Source organism: Bubalus bubalis, chromosome 12 (assembly GCF_019923935.1).
Source record: "Bubalus bubalis isolate 160015118507 breed Murrah chromosome 12, NDDB_SH_1, whole genome shotgun sequence".
Classification (NCBI taxonomy): Eukaryota; Metazoa; Chordata; class Mammalia; order Artiodactyla; family Bovidae; genus Bubalus; species Bubalus bubalis.
Window position 1 is genome coordinate 10,419,852 of NC_059168.1, and position 17,127 is coordinate 10,436,978.

The window sequence follows — 17,127 nt, forward strand, 5'->3', positions numbered from 1 at the left end:
TGTCATTTAGTTGCTGAGTTGTGTTCGACTCTTTTGTGACCCCATGGATTGTGGCCCGCCAGGCTCCTCTGTCCCCAGTATTTCCTAGGCAAGAATACTGGAGTGTGTTGTCATTTCCTTCTGCAGGGGATCTTCCTGACCCAGGGATCGAACCTGCATCTCCTGTGTTGGCAGGCAGATTCTTTACCACTGAGCCACCAGGGAAGCCCAAATATCTAGTATAGGACTGGCTAAATAAAACATTAGATAAATGTCCATGTAACGGAAAACCATATAGCTATCAAAAAGGATTCAACAGAATTATAAGTACTGACATGAAAAAAATTAAGTGGAGGACAAAGTATCCACCAACATGGGTATAGTATTCTTGATCCCATTTTGTTCAAAATTTCTCTGTTCACATATGTGTATCTTTGTAAATGCTTAGAAAAAAATCAAGCTTAGAAAAAAATGTTTTCTTCTCAGAGGATAATTGCTAGAGAGCTTTATTCACTATAAGCTTTTTAAAAATGGCCTTTTATAGACATGTTTTATTTTTGTAACTGGAAAAGAAAACAAGTACTTTTGAAAATGCTGATCTAAGGTTTCTCTGAGTTCAATGTTCTCTATTTCACTCAAGATGAATTTCTATTTCACTCGGGAATGAAGTGAAAAGCTGATAACTGCTACATTAAAGTTCTCAGGCTATGCTATAGAATGTGTTTGCAGACAGGACCCCGGGAGTTTATATAGCGTGGTCTGGCTCAAGAGGAAAAGACCAGATAGTGCTGCTCTTCTTGTCTGACTCCTGGAAAACTTTCAACCCCACAAGCATTTATCAGGAAGTGGCCCATGCGCACAGAGCCTAGGTACTCAGCGTGTCCTGGGGCCGCTGTGGGAAGAATGACCCAAGGCAACCATACCGCTCTCACTGAAACCCACAGGATATCGTTCCCCACAGAACGGTGAGCTGAGGACACAGACTCGGGCTTTCAGACCAAGACCTTCCCCACTGTCCTATCCATTTATGAGAAATGCTTCTTGCAGTGAACTTTGTATTTGAGAGCAAATAAAAGGGCCAAGCACTGTCTGAATCAGGCAGAATTTTTTTAACCAGGACTGTCTCTGTGTTTAAAGACAACCAACAACTCTGGATTTAACTCTTTTTTTCTTAAATGTCTTAGTTTCTGGACTATCATTAAGAGATTAGGATATAGGTGAACTCATAGACCCTAAAGTCTGCAAGGATAAGCTGAAACTTGATTCTAAAGGGTAACTTGATCGTCTTAGCCAGTGATTCTCAAAGGTGGTGCCGGGAGCAGCATGTAGACTCTCAAGTCCCATCCCAGGCCTGCTGTTTCAGAAACTCTGGGCTGGGGTCCAGCCATCTGTGCTTTCACAAGTCCTCCGGAAACCTGAAGCATGCTCAAGCTTGATAACCGCTGATCTAAAGTTGTGATTTTTGGGGGTTACCTCCATCACACATTAATGAGACCAGTTCCCCCCAAACTCAGAGGAGTTGCTAGCAGGGTGTTGGTGCTTCATTCCTAGAATGAACATTTAATGAACTGCTAGGCTGCAGAGAATCCTCTTCCCAGTTAGAGGACATGTGGCCTTGTGCAGCAGGCCTTTCTCAGATATGGGTTTAAACACCTGACTCCAGTTACCTATGATGACAAGGACTTGGGTACCTGGAGGTATGGAACCCATTAATAAAGTTTACAATATTTCAGGACTTGCTTTGAACCTCCCCCTCCTTCCAAAGTCTTTACCAGATAAGCTAAAAGCACCAACATCCCCTGGATTTCAGTTTTCTTCCCTCCTTGTCTTGGCCAACTCCTGGCTGTAGAGTGGTCCTGCAGAGAAAGGGTAGGGGGGGAAGTCTAGAGAAAGAGACAGCTCGGATCATTCACAAACTAGACTCCCACTGAGGTGAGTTTCAGCAATCATTCATTCCCCTCCTTGTTGCAGAAGAAGCTTAAAAAGATATCTATGTGATAAAAAGTAACAGGTGATGAAATCAGAGTAAAGGGGGAAACAGACAGACATGACGTTTGTATGCAAAATGCAAACAGTGGGATCTTATGCATATTTTAAAGAGATGAGTCTAGAACATTTCATCGCATAAGAAAGCAAGGAAGCTAATGAAGGCTCCTTAGGGTTACGTCTAAAGGACTCAGGGGTGAACCTGCATAGACTTCCCTGGGCCAAAGATGAGAAATTACGCTCCTCTTAATGAGGATACACAAATCTGGTGCTAAGCTTACTAACAGCCAACATAAAGATGGAAACACAATCTGTTCCATGATTTACAAGGTCCTTAAGATAAAAATAAACCAGTTGCTGAGGAAAAACACAAGTATTCCTGGTCTTGAGAGGAATTCCTCCCTTGGATCAGTTTCTGAAGAATCTACACTTGGCTGTTATTTTTAAAGCAATGAGAAAAAAGGACAGGACAAATCTCAACTGTATCATTATCTCTTAATCCTTATTTCAAAACATACTGTTCTATAACTAAGTTATTTAGAGAGGTGTCTAGAAATCTTATAAAATTGTTACCAAGAAACGAACAAATGTAAAAAGTATCTCAGATCAAACTTGTATATCTGACTCCATTGCAGCCCTCAACGTGTAAACAATGGTGTCAAAATTCCTCACAAAAATCGCTGGCCAAAATAATGCCCACTCCAACCTCAAAGCTGCAACACATACACATGTGGGCACATGCAGGGGTGTGTGTAAAACCACACACATTGGGTTTTCTTTAGTATAATTGCCTTACAAGGTTGTGTTAGTTTCTGCTGTACAGTGAAGTGAATCAGCTGTAAGTATACATACATCCCCTCCCTTTTGGACCTCTCTCCCACCCCACCCCCGCATCCCACCCCTCTAGGTCATCACAGAGCATGGAGCTGAGCTCCCTGTGCTACAAAGAAGGCTCCCATGAGCTCTCTATTTTACACATGGTAGTATATATATATATATGTCAGCACTACTCTCCCAATTCCTCCAACCCTCCTCTCCCCATCTCCTCCACAATCCCTGTCCATATGTCCATTCCTGACATCTGCATCTCTATTCCTGACCTGCACACAGGTTCACCTGAACTGTTTTCCTAGATTGCACGTAATTTGTGTTAATATGATATCTGTTTTTCTCAGCAATCCCACATACTGTTTTGAAAGTGAAAGTCGCTCAGTCGTGCCCGTCTCTTTGTGACTTCATGTACTACACAGTCCATGGATTTCTCCGGGCCAGAATACTGGAGTGAGTAGCCTTTCCCTTCTCCAGGGGATCTTCCCAACCCAGGGATCAAACCCAGGTCTCCAGCATTGCAGGCGGATTCTTTACCAGCTGAGCCACAAGGGAAACCCAAGAATACTGGAGTGGGTAGCCTATCCCTTCTCCAGCAGATGTTCCCAACCCAGGAACTGAACTGGGGTCTCCTGTATTGCAGGCAGATTCTTTACCAACTGAGCTATCAGGGAAGCCCACATGCTGTTTTAAGTGTTCCCTTTTCTCCACATCCTTGTCAACATTTGTAATCTGTAGACTTTTTGATGATTTTCATGGACTCAGAGGTGCTCTTTCAATCCGGCTTGAATTTAAAGATTGGGTCTTTAATCAAATGCTTTTCTGATGGGCTACTATGAATATAAATGTTTCCAGATGGTACAGGATAATTAAGAGTGTTTACAGCAGATCACTGTCCTCTATCCATCTTACCTTTTATTCATTCGGGGACATCACTATAGTTATGCAGTTCAAAATCATGTTTCCTGCTAATTTATCAGTTTAGCTACACTGGTCAGATAAAATCTGTTCCCCAAATTTCTGGAAATTCTAAGCCACTCAGCCCTTGGCGTTCCACATCTGTATGGATATGTATGAGCAAACATGTTTATGTCTTACATAATCTGTGACTTTACTATTAAAATATTAATAAACATTAGTTATAAAAAACCCACAGTCCATGTGGATATGATGTAGATACCTCGTATGTAATATTTACTAGTAAGCACCAGATACTTTCCAGACATCAATTCCATTTATCCTCATAATTAATTCTCCTTCAGTGTACATATGTTTATCATCTCTGTTCTGCAGATAAGAAAACCGAGTCACACAGAAGTAAAGCAACTTACCAAAGAACTCAGCAGTAGTGGAAGGGCCAGGCCTGGACCTTAGTCTAGCTCCAGGGTCTCAGCGTTCTCAATCACCAAGCTATTTTACCTCTCTACACTCTGGAACTCATAGTATTTAGCATCTACTGTGGACACACATGGATTTAAAAGTTTCTATTTATATAAAACTACTTTCACTGTTAAACGGAGAAGGCAATGGCACCCCACTCCAGTAGTCTTGCCTGGAAAATCCCAAGGACGGAGGAGCCTGGTAGGCTGTAGACCATGGGGTTGCTAAGAGTCGGACACGACTGAGCGACTTCACTTTCACTTTTCACTTTCCTGCATTGGAGAAGGAAATGGCAACCCACTCCCGTGTTCTTGCCTGGAGAATCCCAGGGACGGGGGAGCCTGGTGGGCTGCCGTCTATGGGGTCGCACAGAGTCTGACACGACTGAAGTGACTTAGCAGTAGCAGTCACTGTTAAAAAAGCAAAACAGAGCTGTTAAGTAAAAGCCCTACAGTCTTGTGTTGACTTGTAAGTGTACATAAACTCAAATGTATTTAATCACTAAACAATAACAAAGATAAAAAACCTACACATATATCTTGGCTCTTTTTACTTGAAATGGCCTAGAGAAATGAGCACTCCCAGCACCTGGAGTCTCTTTTCTAAATAATATTTCCCCTATAAAAATAAAAGAAATCAAGAATTCCTAGGATTATGTCAAAATGACTCAGGAGATCATCTAAACAGGTGCCCACTGGCCAAATATGAGGCATACATCCTCCTAGTGGTGGTACAAAACATCACCTAAGAAGTAGCTTTCAAAGAAAGAAACAATCAGATTCTGGTCAAGCCTTTAGGTCTAACTGCCAACCTACAGGACACAGGGCAGAAGAACCTGTTGAGCACCACCACAGGAAAGGCAGTGCAAAACGCAGCCCTGGGGACTCCACAGGACAGACAGCCACTAACCCCGTTTCTTTAAGGAAAACTGTCAATAAGAGTGAGAGAAAGCGGGGACAGAGGGATATACGAAGGGCAGACCTAGACAGAAAGAAACCCAGACCACTAGGGGGGGACATCCCACATTCAACTTTCCACAGTCTGGGTATCAGGGATTCCTTTCTGTAGGCTGTCTAGGATACGGCAATGAAAACGAGAGGTGCTTAAAATGCACATTCTATTCACAACTTGCCCATTTCTCCTTGGACATCTGTGCGTCACTCACCGCTCCTCCATGAGTTCCCGGATGGAGGCTACTGTGGGGCCAGATCCCAGATGAGTATAATATGGGCCTTCATCTTTCTCCACTATTTGTTCTGCAGAAACAGAGTAAACATCATTTGGAGACATCAATTCACCAACAGAAATTTAGGAAGGCAAACCACCAACAGGAAAATGAATGGCACATTATGAAGCAGGAAGTTCAAACGGCTTACAAACATGTGAAAATACATTCAAACTCATTAGAAATCAGGAACTACAAATTAAAATCACAATGAAACACCGTTATACACAGACCAAGTTGGCAAGAGTTTTAAAATCTCATAAAACTACATACTATCAAGACTGAGGTCTAACCACTTTGGCATTTAGCTTATCACTATATATAATCTAAACCAGAGGTTAGCAAAGCACTTCATTTTAAGGTACGGATCCCAAACAAACTGAAAACAAGGACTCCAACAGCACCTGTATGCAGTGTTCATTGCAGCATATTCACGAGAGCCAAAGGTAAAAACAGCAGATGCGTCCATCAACACAGATGAACAAAATGTGATATATCCAAATGATGGAATATAATTTGACCATAAAAAGCATTTACTCTGATACATGCTATAACATAGATGAACCTGGAAAACATTTTGCTATTCTTGTCCAGTTGCTCAGTCGTGTCCCATCTTTGTGACCCTATGCACTGCAGCACGCCAGGCTTTCCTATCCTTCACCATCTCCCTGAGTTTGCTCAAACTCGTCCATTGAGTCGATATTGCCATCCAATCATCTGATCCTCTGTCACCCTCTTCTCCTCTTTCCCTCAGTCTTTCCCAGCATCAAGGTCTTTTCCAATGAGTCGACTATTCACATCAGGTGGCCAAAATATTGCAGCTTCAGCATCTGTCCTTCCAATGAATATTCAGGACTGATTTCCTTTAGGATTGACTGATTTGATCTCCTTGCAGTCCAAAGGATTCTCAACAGTTTTCTCCAGCACCACAGTTTGAAAGCATAAATTCATGGGCACTTAGACTTCTTTATGGTCCAACACTCAGATCCATACATGACTACTGGAAAAGCCACAGCTTTGACTATACACACCTTTGTCAACAAAGTGGTGTTTCTGCTTTTTAATATGCTATCTAGATTTGTCATAGCTTTTCTTCTAAGGAGCAAGTGTCTTTTAATTTCATGGCTGCAGTCACCATCTGCAGTGATTTTGGAGCCCAGGAAAATAAAGTCTGTCACTATTTCCATTTTCTTCCCATCTATTTGTCATGAAGTGATGGAACCAGATGCCATGGTCCTAGTTTTTGAATGTTGAGTTTTAAGCCAGCTTTTTACTCTCCTCTTTCACCTTCATCAAGAGGCTCCTTAGTTCCTCTTCATTTTCTGTCATTAGGTTGGTGTCATCTGCATTTCTGAGGTTACTGATATTTCTCCCAGCAATCTTGATTCCACCTTGTGATTCATCCAGCCTGGCATTTTGCATGATGTACTCTGCATAGAAGTTAAATAAGCAGGGTGACAATATACAGCCTTGATGTACTCCTTTCCCAATTTTGAACCAGTCTGTTGTTTCATGTCTGGTTCTAACTGTTGTTTCTTGGCCTGCATACAGGTTTCTCAGGAGGCAAGTAATGTGATCTGGTATTCTGATCTCTTTAAGAATTTCCCAGTTTGTTGTGATCCACACACTCAAAGGCTTTAGTGTAGTCAATGAAGCAGATGTTTTTCTGGAATTCTCTTGCTTTTTCTATGATCCAAAGATGTTGGCAATTTATCATCAATTCCTCTGCCCTTTCTAAATCCAGTTTGTAGATCTGGAAGTTCTCGGTTCACGTACTGTTGAAGGCTAGCTTGAAGGATTTTGAGCATTACCTTGCTAGCATGTGAAATGAGCACAATTGTGCAGTTGCCTGAAAATTCTTTGGCATTACTCTTCTTTGGGATTGGAATAAAAACGGATCTTTTCTAGCCCTGTGGCCACTGCTGAGTTTTCCAAATTTGCTGACATATTGAATGCAGTACTTTAAGAGCATCTTTTCAGATTTTAAAAAGCTCAGCTGCAATTCCATCATCTTCACTAGCTTTGTTTGTAGTAATGCTTCCTAAGGCCCACTTGACTTCACACTCCAGGATGTCTGGTTCTAGGTGAGTGACCACACCATCATGGTTATCCAGGTCATTAAGACATTTTTTTGTACAGTTTTTCTGTGTATTCTTGCCACCTGTTCTTAATCTCTTCTGTTTCTGTCAAGCACTTACTGCTTCTGTCCTTTACTGTCCCCATCTTTGCATCAAACATTCCCTTGTTACCTCTAATTTTCTTGAAGAGATCTCTAGTCTTTCCCATTCTGTTGTTTTTCTCTATTTCATTGCATTGTTTACTTAAGAAGGTTTGCTTATCTCTCCTTGCTATTCTCTGCATTCAGTTGGGTATATCTTTCCCTTTCTCCTTGGCCTTTCACTTCTCTTCTTTTCTAAGCTATTTGTAAAGCCTCCTCAGACAACCATTTTGCCTTCCTGCATTTCTTTTTCTTGGGGATGGTTTTGGTCTCCATCTCTTGTACAATGTTATGAATCTCCATCCATAATTCTTCAAGCACTCCGTCTACCAGATCTAATCCCTTGAATCTACTTGTCACTTATATAATCATAAGGGATTTGATTTAAGTCATACCTGAATGGCTGAGTGGTTTTCCCTATATTTTTCAATTTAAGTCTGAATTTTGCAATAAGGAGCTCATGATCTGAGCCACACTCAGCTCCTGGTTTTATTTTTGCTGACTGTATAGAGCTTCTCTATCTTCTGCTGCAAAGAATATAATCAACCTGATTTTAGTATTGACCATTTGGTGAAGTCCATGTGCAGACAGTCATCGCTTGTGCTGCCAGAAGAGGGTGTCTGCTATGACCAGTGCATTCTCTTGGCGAAATTTTGTTAACCTTTACCCTTCTTCATTTTGTACTCCAAGGCCAAATTTGTCTGTTATTCCAGGTATCTCTTGACTTCCTACTTTTGCATTCCAGTCCCCTATGATGAAAAGGACATCTTTTTTTGGTGTTAGTTCTAGAAGGTCTTGCAGGTCTTCACAGAACTGTTCAACTTCAGCTTCTTTGGCATTGGTGGTTGGGGCACAGACTTGGACTACTGTGATGCTGAATGGTTTGCCTTGGAAACGAATTGAGATCATTTGGTAGTTTTTGAGATTATACCCAAGAGCTGCATTTCAGACTCTCTTGTTGACTATGAGGGCTACCCTGTTTCTTCTAAGGGGTTCTTGCCCACAGTAGTAGATATAACAGTCATCTGAATTAAGTTCATCCATTCCCATCCATTTTAGTTCACTGATTCCTAAAATGTCAATGTTTACTCTTGCCATCTCCTGTTTGAACACTACCAATTTACCTTGATTCATGGACCTAACATTCCAGGTTGCTATGAGAAGGCAATGGCACCCCACTCCAGTACTCTTGCCTGGAAAATCCCATGGACTGAGGAGCCTGGTGGGCTGCAGTCTATGGGGTCGCTAAGAGTCAGACACGACTGAGCGACTTCACTTTCACTTTTCCCTTTCATGCATTGGAGAAGGAAATGGCAACCCACTCCAGTGTTCTTGCCTGGAGAATCCCAGAGATGGGGGAGCCTGGTGGGCTGCTATCTATGGGGTCGCAGAGAGTCAGATATGACTGAAGCGACTTAGCAGTAGCAGCAGCATGCAACAATACTCTTTACATCATCGGATATTACTTTCACCATCCAGACACATCCACAACTGGGCGTTGTTGCTACTTTGTCTCAGAGTCTTCATTCTTTCTGGAGCTATTTATCTGCTCTTCTCTAATAGCATATGGACACCTACCGATCTGGGGGTGGCACTCATCTTTCAGTGTCATATCTTTTGCCTTTTCATACTGTTCATGGGGTTCTCCAGGCAAGAATGCTGAAGTGGTTTGCCATTCTCTTCTATGGTAGACCATGTTTTCTCAAAACTAATCATGACCTATCCATCTTGGGTGGCCCTGCACGGCATGGCTCATGGTTTCATTGAGCTACACAAGGCTATGATCCATGTGATCATTTTGGTTAGTTTCCTGTTCTTGTTCCTTCTCTCTGCCCTCTGATGGATGAGGATAAGAGGCTTGTGCAAGCTTCCTGATGTGAAATAAGCCAAACACAGGAGGACAAATACTGTATGATCCCACTTATATGAAATACCTAGAATAGGCAAATGCATAAAGGAAAAAGTTAGATTAGAGGTTACCAGCAGCTGGGAGGAGTGAGGAATGAGGAGTTATTGCTTAATGGGTACAGGGTTTGTTTAGAGTGTTGAGACAGTTTTAGAAACAGATAGTGGTGATGATTGCATAATATTGTGAATGTAGTTAATGACACTAAACTGTGCACTAAACAATGATTAAAATGGCAAAATTTATATTAAATATATTTTAACACAATTTTTAAAAAAGAAAGGAATAAATTACTGATACAAGCTACAGTGTGGAGATACCTTGAAAAACATTATGCTAAGTGGAAAAGTCAAGACACAAAATATCACATATATTGCATGATTCCATTCAAATGAAATACCCAGAATAGGTAAATCCAGAGAAACAGAAGCCGGAATCATAGTTGCCAGAGGCTGGGAGGAGGGAGGAAGGGAGAGTTACAACTTAATAGGCGCAGGGTTTTATTCTGAAGTGACGAAAGTGTTTTGGAATCAGACTGAGGTGGTTATTTCACAGCACTGTGAAGCTGCTAAATGTCACTGAACTGCTCACTTTAAAATGCTTAGTTTTATGTTATATGAAGTTCACCACAATTTAAAAAAATTGATTCATACAACAACATGGGTAAGTTTTATATGAATTTTTCTAAGAGAAAGAAACAGAACTCTAATAGTAACTCTAGAAAATGCTATATTGACTGGATACTGTAAGGCGATACACAAAAGAACTTTATACAAATACTGTAAAGTACTGCACTACGGCTGGTAACTTTGTGTCATGTCTAGGGAGACATACAGCTAAACGCAATGTGGTATCCTGCAATGGTTCCTGCAACAGAAAAAGGACATTTGCGGAAAACTGACAAAACCCAGTCTATAGTTAATAGTACTGTACCAACTAAGGTATTAGTTTAAAATGTACCATGATTATGTAAGACATTTATATTTAGGGTATACTGGGTAAAGGGCATACAGGAACTCTGTATCAACTTTGCAACTCTTCTATAAATGTAAAATTATTTCATAACAAAAAGTTTTAAAAACAGAGCTTCCCTGGTGGCTCAGTGGTAAAGAATCCGCCTGCCAATTCAGGAGACACAGGCCTGACCCAGGAAGATCCCACACGCCACAGAACAACTAAGCCCGTGCACCACAACTATTAAGCCTGTGCCCTAGAGCCCGGCAGCTGCAACTGCTGAAGCCCGTATGCCCTTGAGCCGGTGCTCTGCAACAAGAGAAGCCACGGCAATGCCTGCACATTGACATTAGAGTGGCCCCCGCTTGCCACAACTACAGAAAAGCCTGAGCACCAGTGAAGAGGCAACACATCCAATGAATAAGTTAAAAGTCCTTTAAAAAAGAAAAGAATTTCTCCAAGGAAAAAAAAAAATTTTTTTTAATAAAACAAACAAACACCACACTGTGCAGGGAACCCTAATTTGCTTGTCCTAGAGGAGGTCTTGGCCACATGCATCAAAACACGTACAAGGATTTTCACAGCAACGTTATTCACAGTAGTCAAAACGGGAAACAACTCATAATCCAGCAACAACGGAACAGACACAGAAAACACAGCAGACTCATATAACATAGCAGAGTCATATAACGGCATACATCCTGCAGTGAGAACTGACAAACTGCAGCAACACGGCTGAGTACTCCACCACCACCGCTGATGGAAGAAGCCCAGCGCATAGTAAATGCAGTAAGACTATATTTAAATAATATTCAAAACCAGGCTCAACCAACAGAGATCCACAGGTCTAAATTAAATTAGATATTCAGTGATTTTTTTTTTTTTACCTACAAAAAACTGGCTATTTCATATAGCTCAATCTTAATATAAAGAAAAACTATGAAATCATTGTCACAAGTCAAGACAGCGGTTGCCTCTGGGGGATGGGAGAGAAATGTGATTGGGAAAGGCATACCGAGGATTTCTGGGGAAGTGGAAATGGCCTACTACTTGATTTAGACAGTGGTTACACGGGTGTTCATTTCATAAATGTTCATTAAACTGTACATGAATGTTTTGTGTACTTGCCAATATATGGAATTCACAACTTTTAAAAGGTAAAAAATCAATGTTGCACCTATTCTATGTAGAACATTATGCTCAGCTTTAGGGGGAAAGCAAGACAGAACAATAACTAATTATGGTCTGGCTGGGTAAGATAAGACCCACATATACGAAGATAGGGGAAAGATGCATTTTTCAGTGCATAGTGTTGGAACTGGAGAAAAATCTGATCCATACTGAATACCTTACCCCAAAATGCATTCCAAATGGTTGAAAGATTTAAATACAAAAAAATAAACTATATAAGTCCTAGAAGAAAAAAAAAAGGATGAGTTTTAAAAAAAATAATCATGGAAATGGGAAGGTCTTCTTTAAGATGAAATTCTAAAGCCAATACACACAGACACTCCCCAAACTCTGATAAATGTAACTAAAGAAAAATTTATAGTAATAACTACCAAAAGTCAAGTCAAAAGACAAAACACCACTCTGGGGAGAAATACTTGGATCTCACACCAGACAAATGGTTGCTTTCTTTAACATATCAAGTGCTCCTACAGCGAAGTAAGGTCAATAATACAGAAGGTAAAAGAAAGAAGGATAAAACTGGTTCTTTGAAAGGGAATGAAAATGGTCAAACATATGTAAAGGTACAATAAACTACCAGTTTTATCTTTCAGATGAGTCACCATCAAAGACTGATAACTCCTCATGTTGGTTAGGGTACAGGAAAAGTACGGAAAGTAATTTAGCAATACTTTAAAATTACAAATGCCCAATCTGCTTGCCTCAGTAATTTCAAAGAATGTCAAATTCTAAGAATTTATTTCTAGGAACTCAGATATACGTACATATGTACAAAGTGATATGTATATAAAAGAATACTCACTGCATTATTTGTAATGACAAAATATCAAAAACCTAAAAATGTCCAGAATACATTATGTGTACCAAATACATTATAGCACAGCCATATAATGAAATACTAAGCATCTACCAAAAGGAATAAGCAGCTCCAGATTTACAGACCAAAAAATGGCCTCCAAGATATTTCAAGTGGGAAAACAAGCAAATTTCAGTATAGCGTGTGTAATATGTTACAGTTAGTATACACACAATCACACATACATCAGTATATACGCACAAATAAAGGTGTTTATGTCATCACCCACACTAAGAATAAGACTAGGTTTGTGGAAATGAGTTCAGTTGTATTTCCTGGTTTAAAACAAACAAACAAATGGCTGGCAGTGGTGTGTTCATCAGCAGAGGAATTAACTGATGGAAGCTGCCTGCTGCTTATGGTTTCTGCCCATGGAGACGCTTCATCCCACTTTGAATTAGTGTCATGGTCTCCTAACTGGTCTCAGTCCTCCAAGACCATCCTACCCAATACCAGTTAGACTCAAAACAGAAATGTGATCAGACCAGTTCCATGCCAGACAGAAGACAGAACCCAAATCCCAGAGCACAGTCCACAAGGCTCCCAAGAAGTCATCTCCGCATACGTCTCAGCCTTGCATCCTGCAGCAGTCAGCGCAGCTCCTTTTACACAACCATGCAATACTCCTGTGTCTTGAAACACCTTTTTCCACTGGCAACAGTGCCTTCGTTTCTTTCTTTCTTTGGAAAACTCATGTCTTAAGGCCTAGTTTAAATGCCACCTTTTCTGTGAAGCCTTTTTAGACTCCTTCTTTCCCTCTGGACTCCCAGAGCACCTTGCATACAACAAAAATTTCAAAGCAGGGATCACATCTTTATTGTTACCATGTCACAGCAGAATGAACACAGATTTTACAGAGACCTGGGCAACTGTGATGAATTATCTTCCTAGCCTCTCTAATCCTCACACCTTCTTCTGTAAAATACATAAAGGGCCAAGTGCAGTTTTTAGAGTGTAATATGAACTCAATATACAGCTGCTGTCTAGGCTCTGCCAAACAAACTGAATGACTGTGACCAAGTCACACAATACTTAGGAGCTTTAGGCAGTGAAAGTAATGTTTCTGTATTTTAGAATTGTTGAGGATTACGTGAGATGGAAGGTACCTGGCACAGTCCGTAACCTATCAATGTTTAAATGTTTTAATCCTTTTCAATGAAAAGATTAAAACTTACTTGTTCCAAACAGACACAATTTTGAACCATAAGACAGAGAGGATTAAAGAAGGATGTGTATATGGAGTTGGGGAGGGAAGAGACCAAGGTAAGGGTAGGAAGAGAGAATATGAGTGTTGGAAGTAGTGGTCTGAAAGCTCTTTATAGCGCTAGGATATTAGAGACTGTACACAAAATAGAACATAGGAATATGCCAGAACTTTGCAGCTCTTGTCCAGTTTCTACTGTCTGGAGAAAAGTCAAAGCAAGGGATTGACTGTAGGCTCTCACACTGGAACTGGAATGTAATGTAGCTTTTGGCGTCCCAAATCAGAAAAACTCAAAACCTATAATGAAAGGCAGAGAAAGGAGATTTTCATGAGGAAAATCTTGACAACTCCATCCCAGCAGCTAGGGAAAAAGATATGAAGCTCCAAAACCAAGTTAACCTGGAAATTAGATGGTCGGATCCTCTGGGAAGGCCACTAACACACAAAGGGCAGACACAGCTCCAAGTGCCAAGCAAAACCAAAGGCATTCTCTTCATCTCCTGTAAGGAAAATTCTCTCCCTTTTCCTATACGGATGCCTTGCAGTTTACAAGGCATCCAAGGAGTCCTTTAGAAGTCTTATTTCTCTTAATTACATCCCTTTCCCTGATTTTATGTATATATATTAAAAATATATAATACATATATTAAAAACATATAATACATACATATTAAAAATATATAATACATATTAAACTACATTATCCATATATATTAAAATATATTATACATATATAGAGATCTCTCCTTTGATTAGATGCCTGTATGAGGGAGAAGATATTCTGTGAGAAGAAACTGGACTTAGAGCCAGTTATATGCTTAGTTATAAACTAGTCCTGTGCTGTGCTAAGTCGCTTCAGTCGTGTCTGACTCCTTGTGACCCCATGGACTGTAGCCCGCCAGGCTCCTCTGTCTATAGGGATTCTCCAGCCAAGAATACTAGAGTTGGTTGCTGTGTCCTCCTCCAGGGGAGCTTCCTGATCCAGGGATCAAACCCTCGTCTCACATCTCCCGCTTGCATTGGCAGATGGGTTCTTTTCCATTAGCACCACCTGGGAAGCCCCATAAAACTAGTATATATTCTCGAATTTAATTCTTCTAGTTTGCATATATATTTACATACATAAGGACATATACCATTATGTATGTGCCTCTTTTGTGTGGCAATGGGCTCTCACTTAGTTACAGTGCCAGACAGGTGACAAGATTTCACAAGGCTGGGGTAAGGGTCTATAGAATATAGTACATGCTTTGAATCAGTGACACATGTATGCTTCTGTTTCCCCATAGTGAAATAAGGTTTGTTAGTATTCTTGGTGTTCTCTAATGCTATTAATCAAGTCCAGTAGGCGAGTTGATTGTATTTATTACTGTAACATACGCATGGTCTTCTGTCTGTCATTTCATGTTTTCCATGTTTCCTGGTTTTATTGCCTACCTTTTAAAATAGATTTTGTGTTTTCCTTTACTTCCCCCTGCCCCACCAGTCTATAGTACGCTTTCAGGAACGCTAATAGTACTTTGGGAAAGAAAGAAGTCAGCACCCTTACACAATTTCTCATACTTCTTCCTCCAGTTTACCTCCTGCTTTTTGTTGGTATCGTTGTGAACATATTTCCCCCCTCTATTATAAAAGATATATTTAATATAAAACAAAGTTCAAGTATAGTGTAAATAAATACATTACCTTTTGTTTCAGAAAAACAATACATTTAGTGTTCACTGCCAGCCCCTTCATACCACAGATCACACTTCCCTGATTTGCTACTTATTTGATTCACCTCCAAAAAATTTTGAGTTCTAACATGTTTGGAAATGTTTTTATGAAGCCTTTACACATGAATGGCAACTTTACTGGGCACAGAATTCTTAAGTCAAACATTTAATCTCAATATCCCAAGAAATGGAATTCATACATCCAACAAAGAACTCATATCCAGAAAAAAGAATGCTTACTGATCAATAAAAAAAAGAAACACGACAGAAATGGGCAAATGGCTTGAACTTTACAAAAGAGGACATACATTAATCATGAGGGAAATGCAAATTAAAGGCACAACGAGATATGAGTATACACCTACCACAGTGGCAGAAAGCCTATTGATACCATTTGCTGGTTTAGATGAGAAGTACTACTGGTGGGAGTTTAAACTACTACAACCACTTTGGAAAACAGACAGTACCTCCTAAAGCTGAACACATACAATTGCAGTCCTAGATATACACCCAACAGTAGCATATAAGTGTACACATGCATGTACCAAGGGATGTATATAAGAATGTCTTATAGCAGCATGACTCATAATAACCCCCAAGTGGAAACAACCCAAAAGACTATCAACCATCTAATGGATTAATGGTGGTATATTCATAAAATGGAATACTATATAGCAATGAGCTGTTGCTACACACAACACAGATGAACCTCACAAACACTGAACAAAGCAAGCCAGAATATAAAAGCATACATACATATGAAGTTTAAGAACAGGCAAAACTGATCAATGTGGTTAGAAGAGTAAGTTACCTTAGGACAGGAGTCAGCAGACTTTTTATGTTAAGGGCCAGATGGCAAACATTCAAGGCTTTTGCAGGGCGTGCAGTCTCTACAGCCACTATTCATTTTTGCTAATGCAGTGCAAAAGCTGGAGAAGGAAATGGCAACCCACTCCAGTGTTCTTGCCTAGAGAATCCTGTGGACAGAGGAGCCTGGTGGGCTGCTGTCCATAGGGTTGCACAGAGTCGTACACGACTGAAGCAACTTAGCATGCGTGCATGCACTGGAGAAGGAAATGGCAACCCACTCCAGTATTCTTGCCTGGAGAATCTTGCCTCCAACCCTGCTCCTCCAGGGTTGGAGGAGCCTGGTGGGCTGCCATCTATGGGGTCGCTCAGAGTCGGACACAACTGAAGCGGCTTAGCAGCAGTGCAAAAGCAGCCACAGACAGAACATAGCAAATGAGCATGACTGTGTTTCATTAAGACTTCACGGACATTGAAATCTGATCACATAATTTTCATGAGTCATGAAGTACTATCTTCTTTTGATTTTAAAAAACAATATAAAAACATTTTTTAAAAAAACCTGTTTTTAGCTCACAGCTGTAAGCCAGAATTGGTCTGTAGGCCAAAGTTTGATTTAGGGAGCCAGGTGTTAAGTGACTGCTGCTGCTAATTCGCTTCAGTCGTGTCCGACTCTGTGCGACCCCATAGACGGCAGCTCACCAGGCTCCCCTGTCCCTGGGATTTTCCAGGCAAGAACACTGGAATGGATTGTTAAGTGACTAGGGAGGGGTATACAGAGGTTTCTGATGTGCTGGTAAAGTTCTGTTTCTTTAAAAAAAAAAACAACAAACATTTATTTTTGGCTGCACTGGGTCTTCACTGCTTTGCGTGGGCTT

The 17,127-nt window shown here is 40.6% G+C and overlaps 1 protein-coding gene across 9 annotated transcripts in view; it reads right to left on the bottom strand.

The window, feature by feature from the left end:
• Positions 1-17,127, bottom strand: part of TET3 (tet methylcytosine dioxygenase 3) — a 114,189-nt gene that overhangs the window by 27,692 nt on the left and 69,370 nt on the right. For all 9 annotated transcript variants that reach the window (XM_006045955.4, XM_025260806.3, XM_044925764.2 and 6 more), the window contains one exon: positions 5,339-5,429. In XM_006045955.4, coding sequence (XP_006046017.2) covers positions 5,339-5,429 — 91 coding nt within the window. The remainder of the gene's footprint in view (positions 1-5,338; positions 5,430-17,127) is intronic.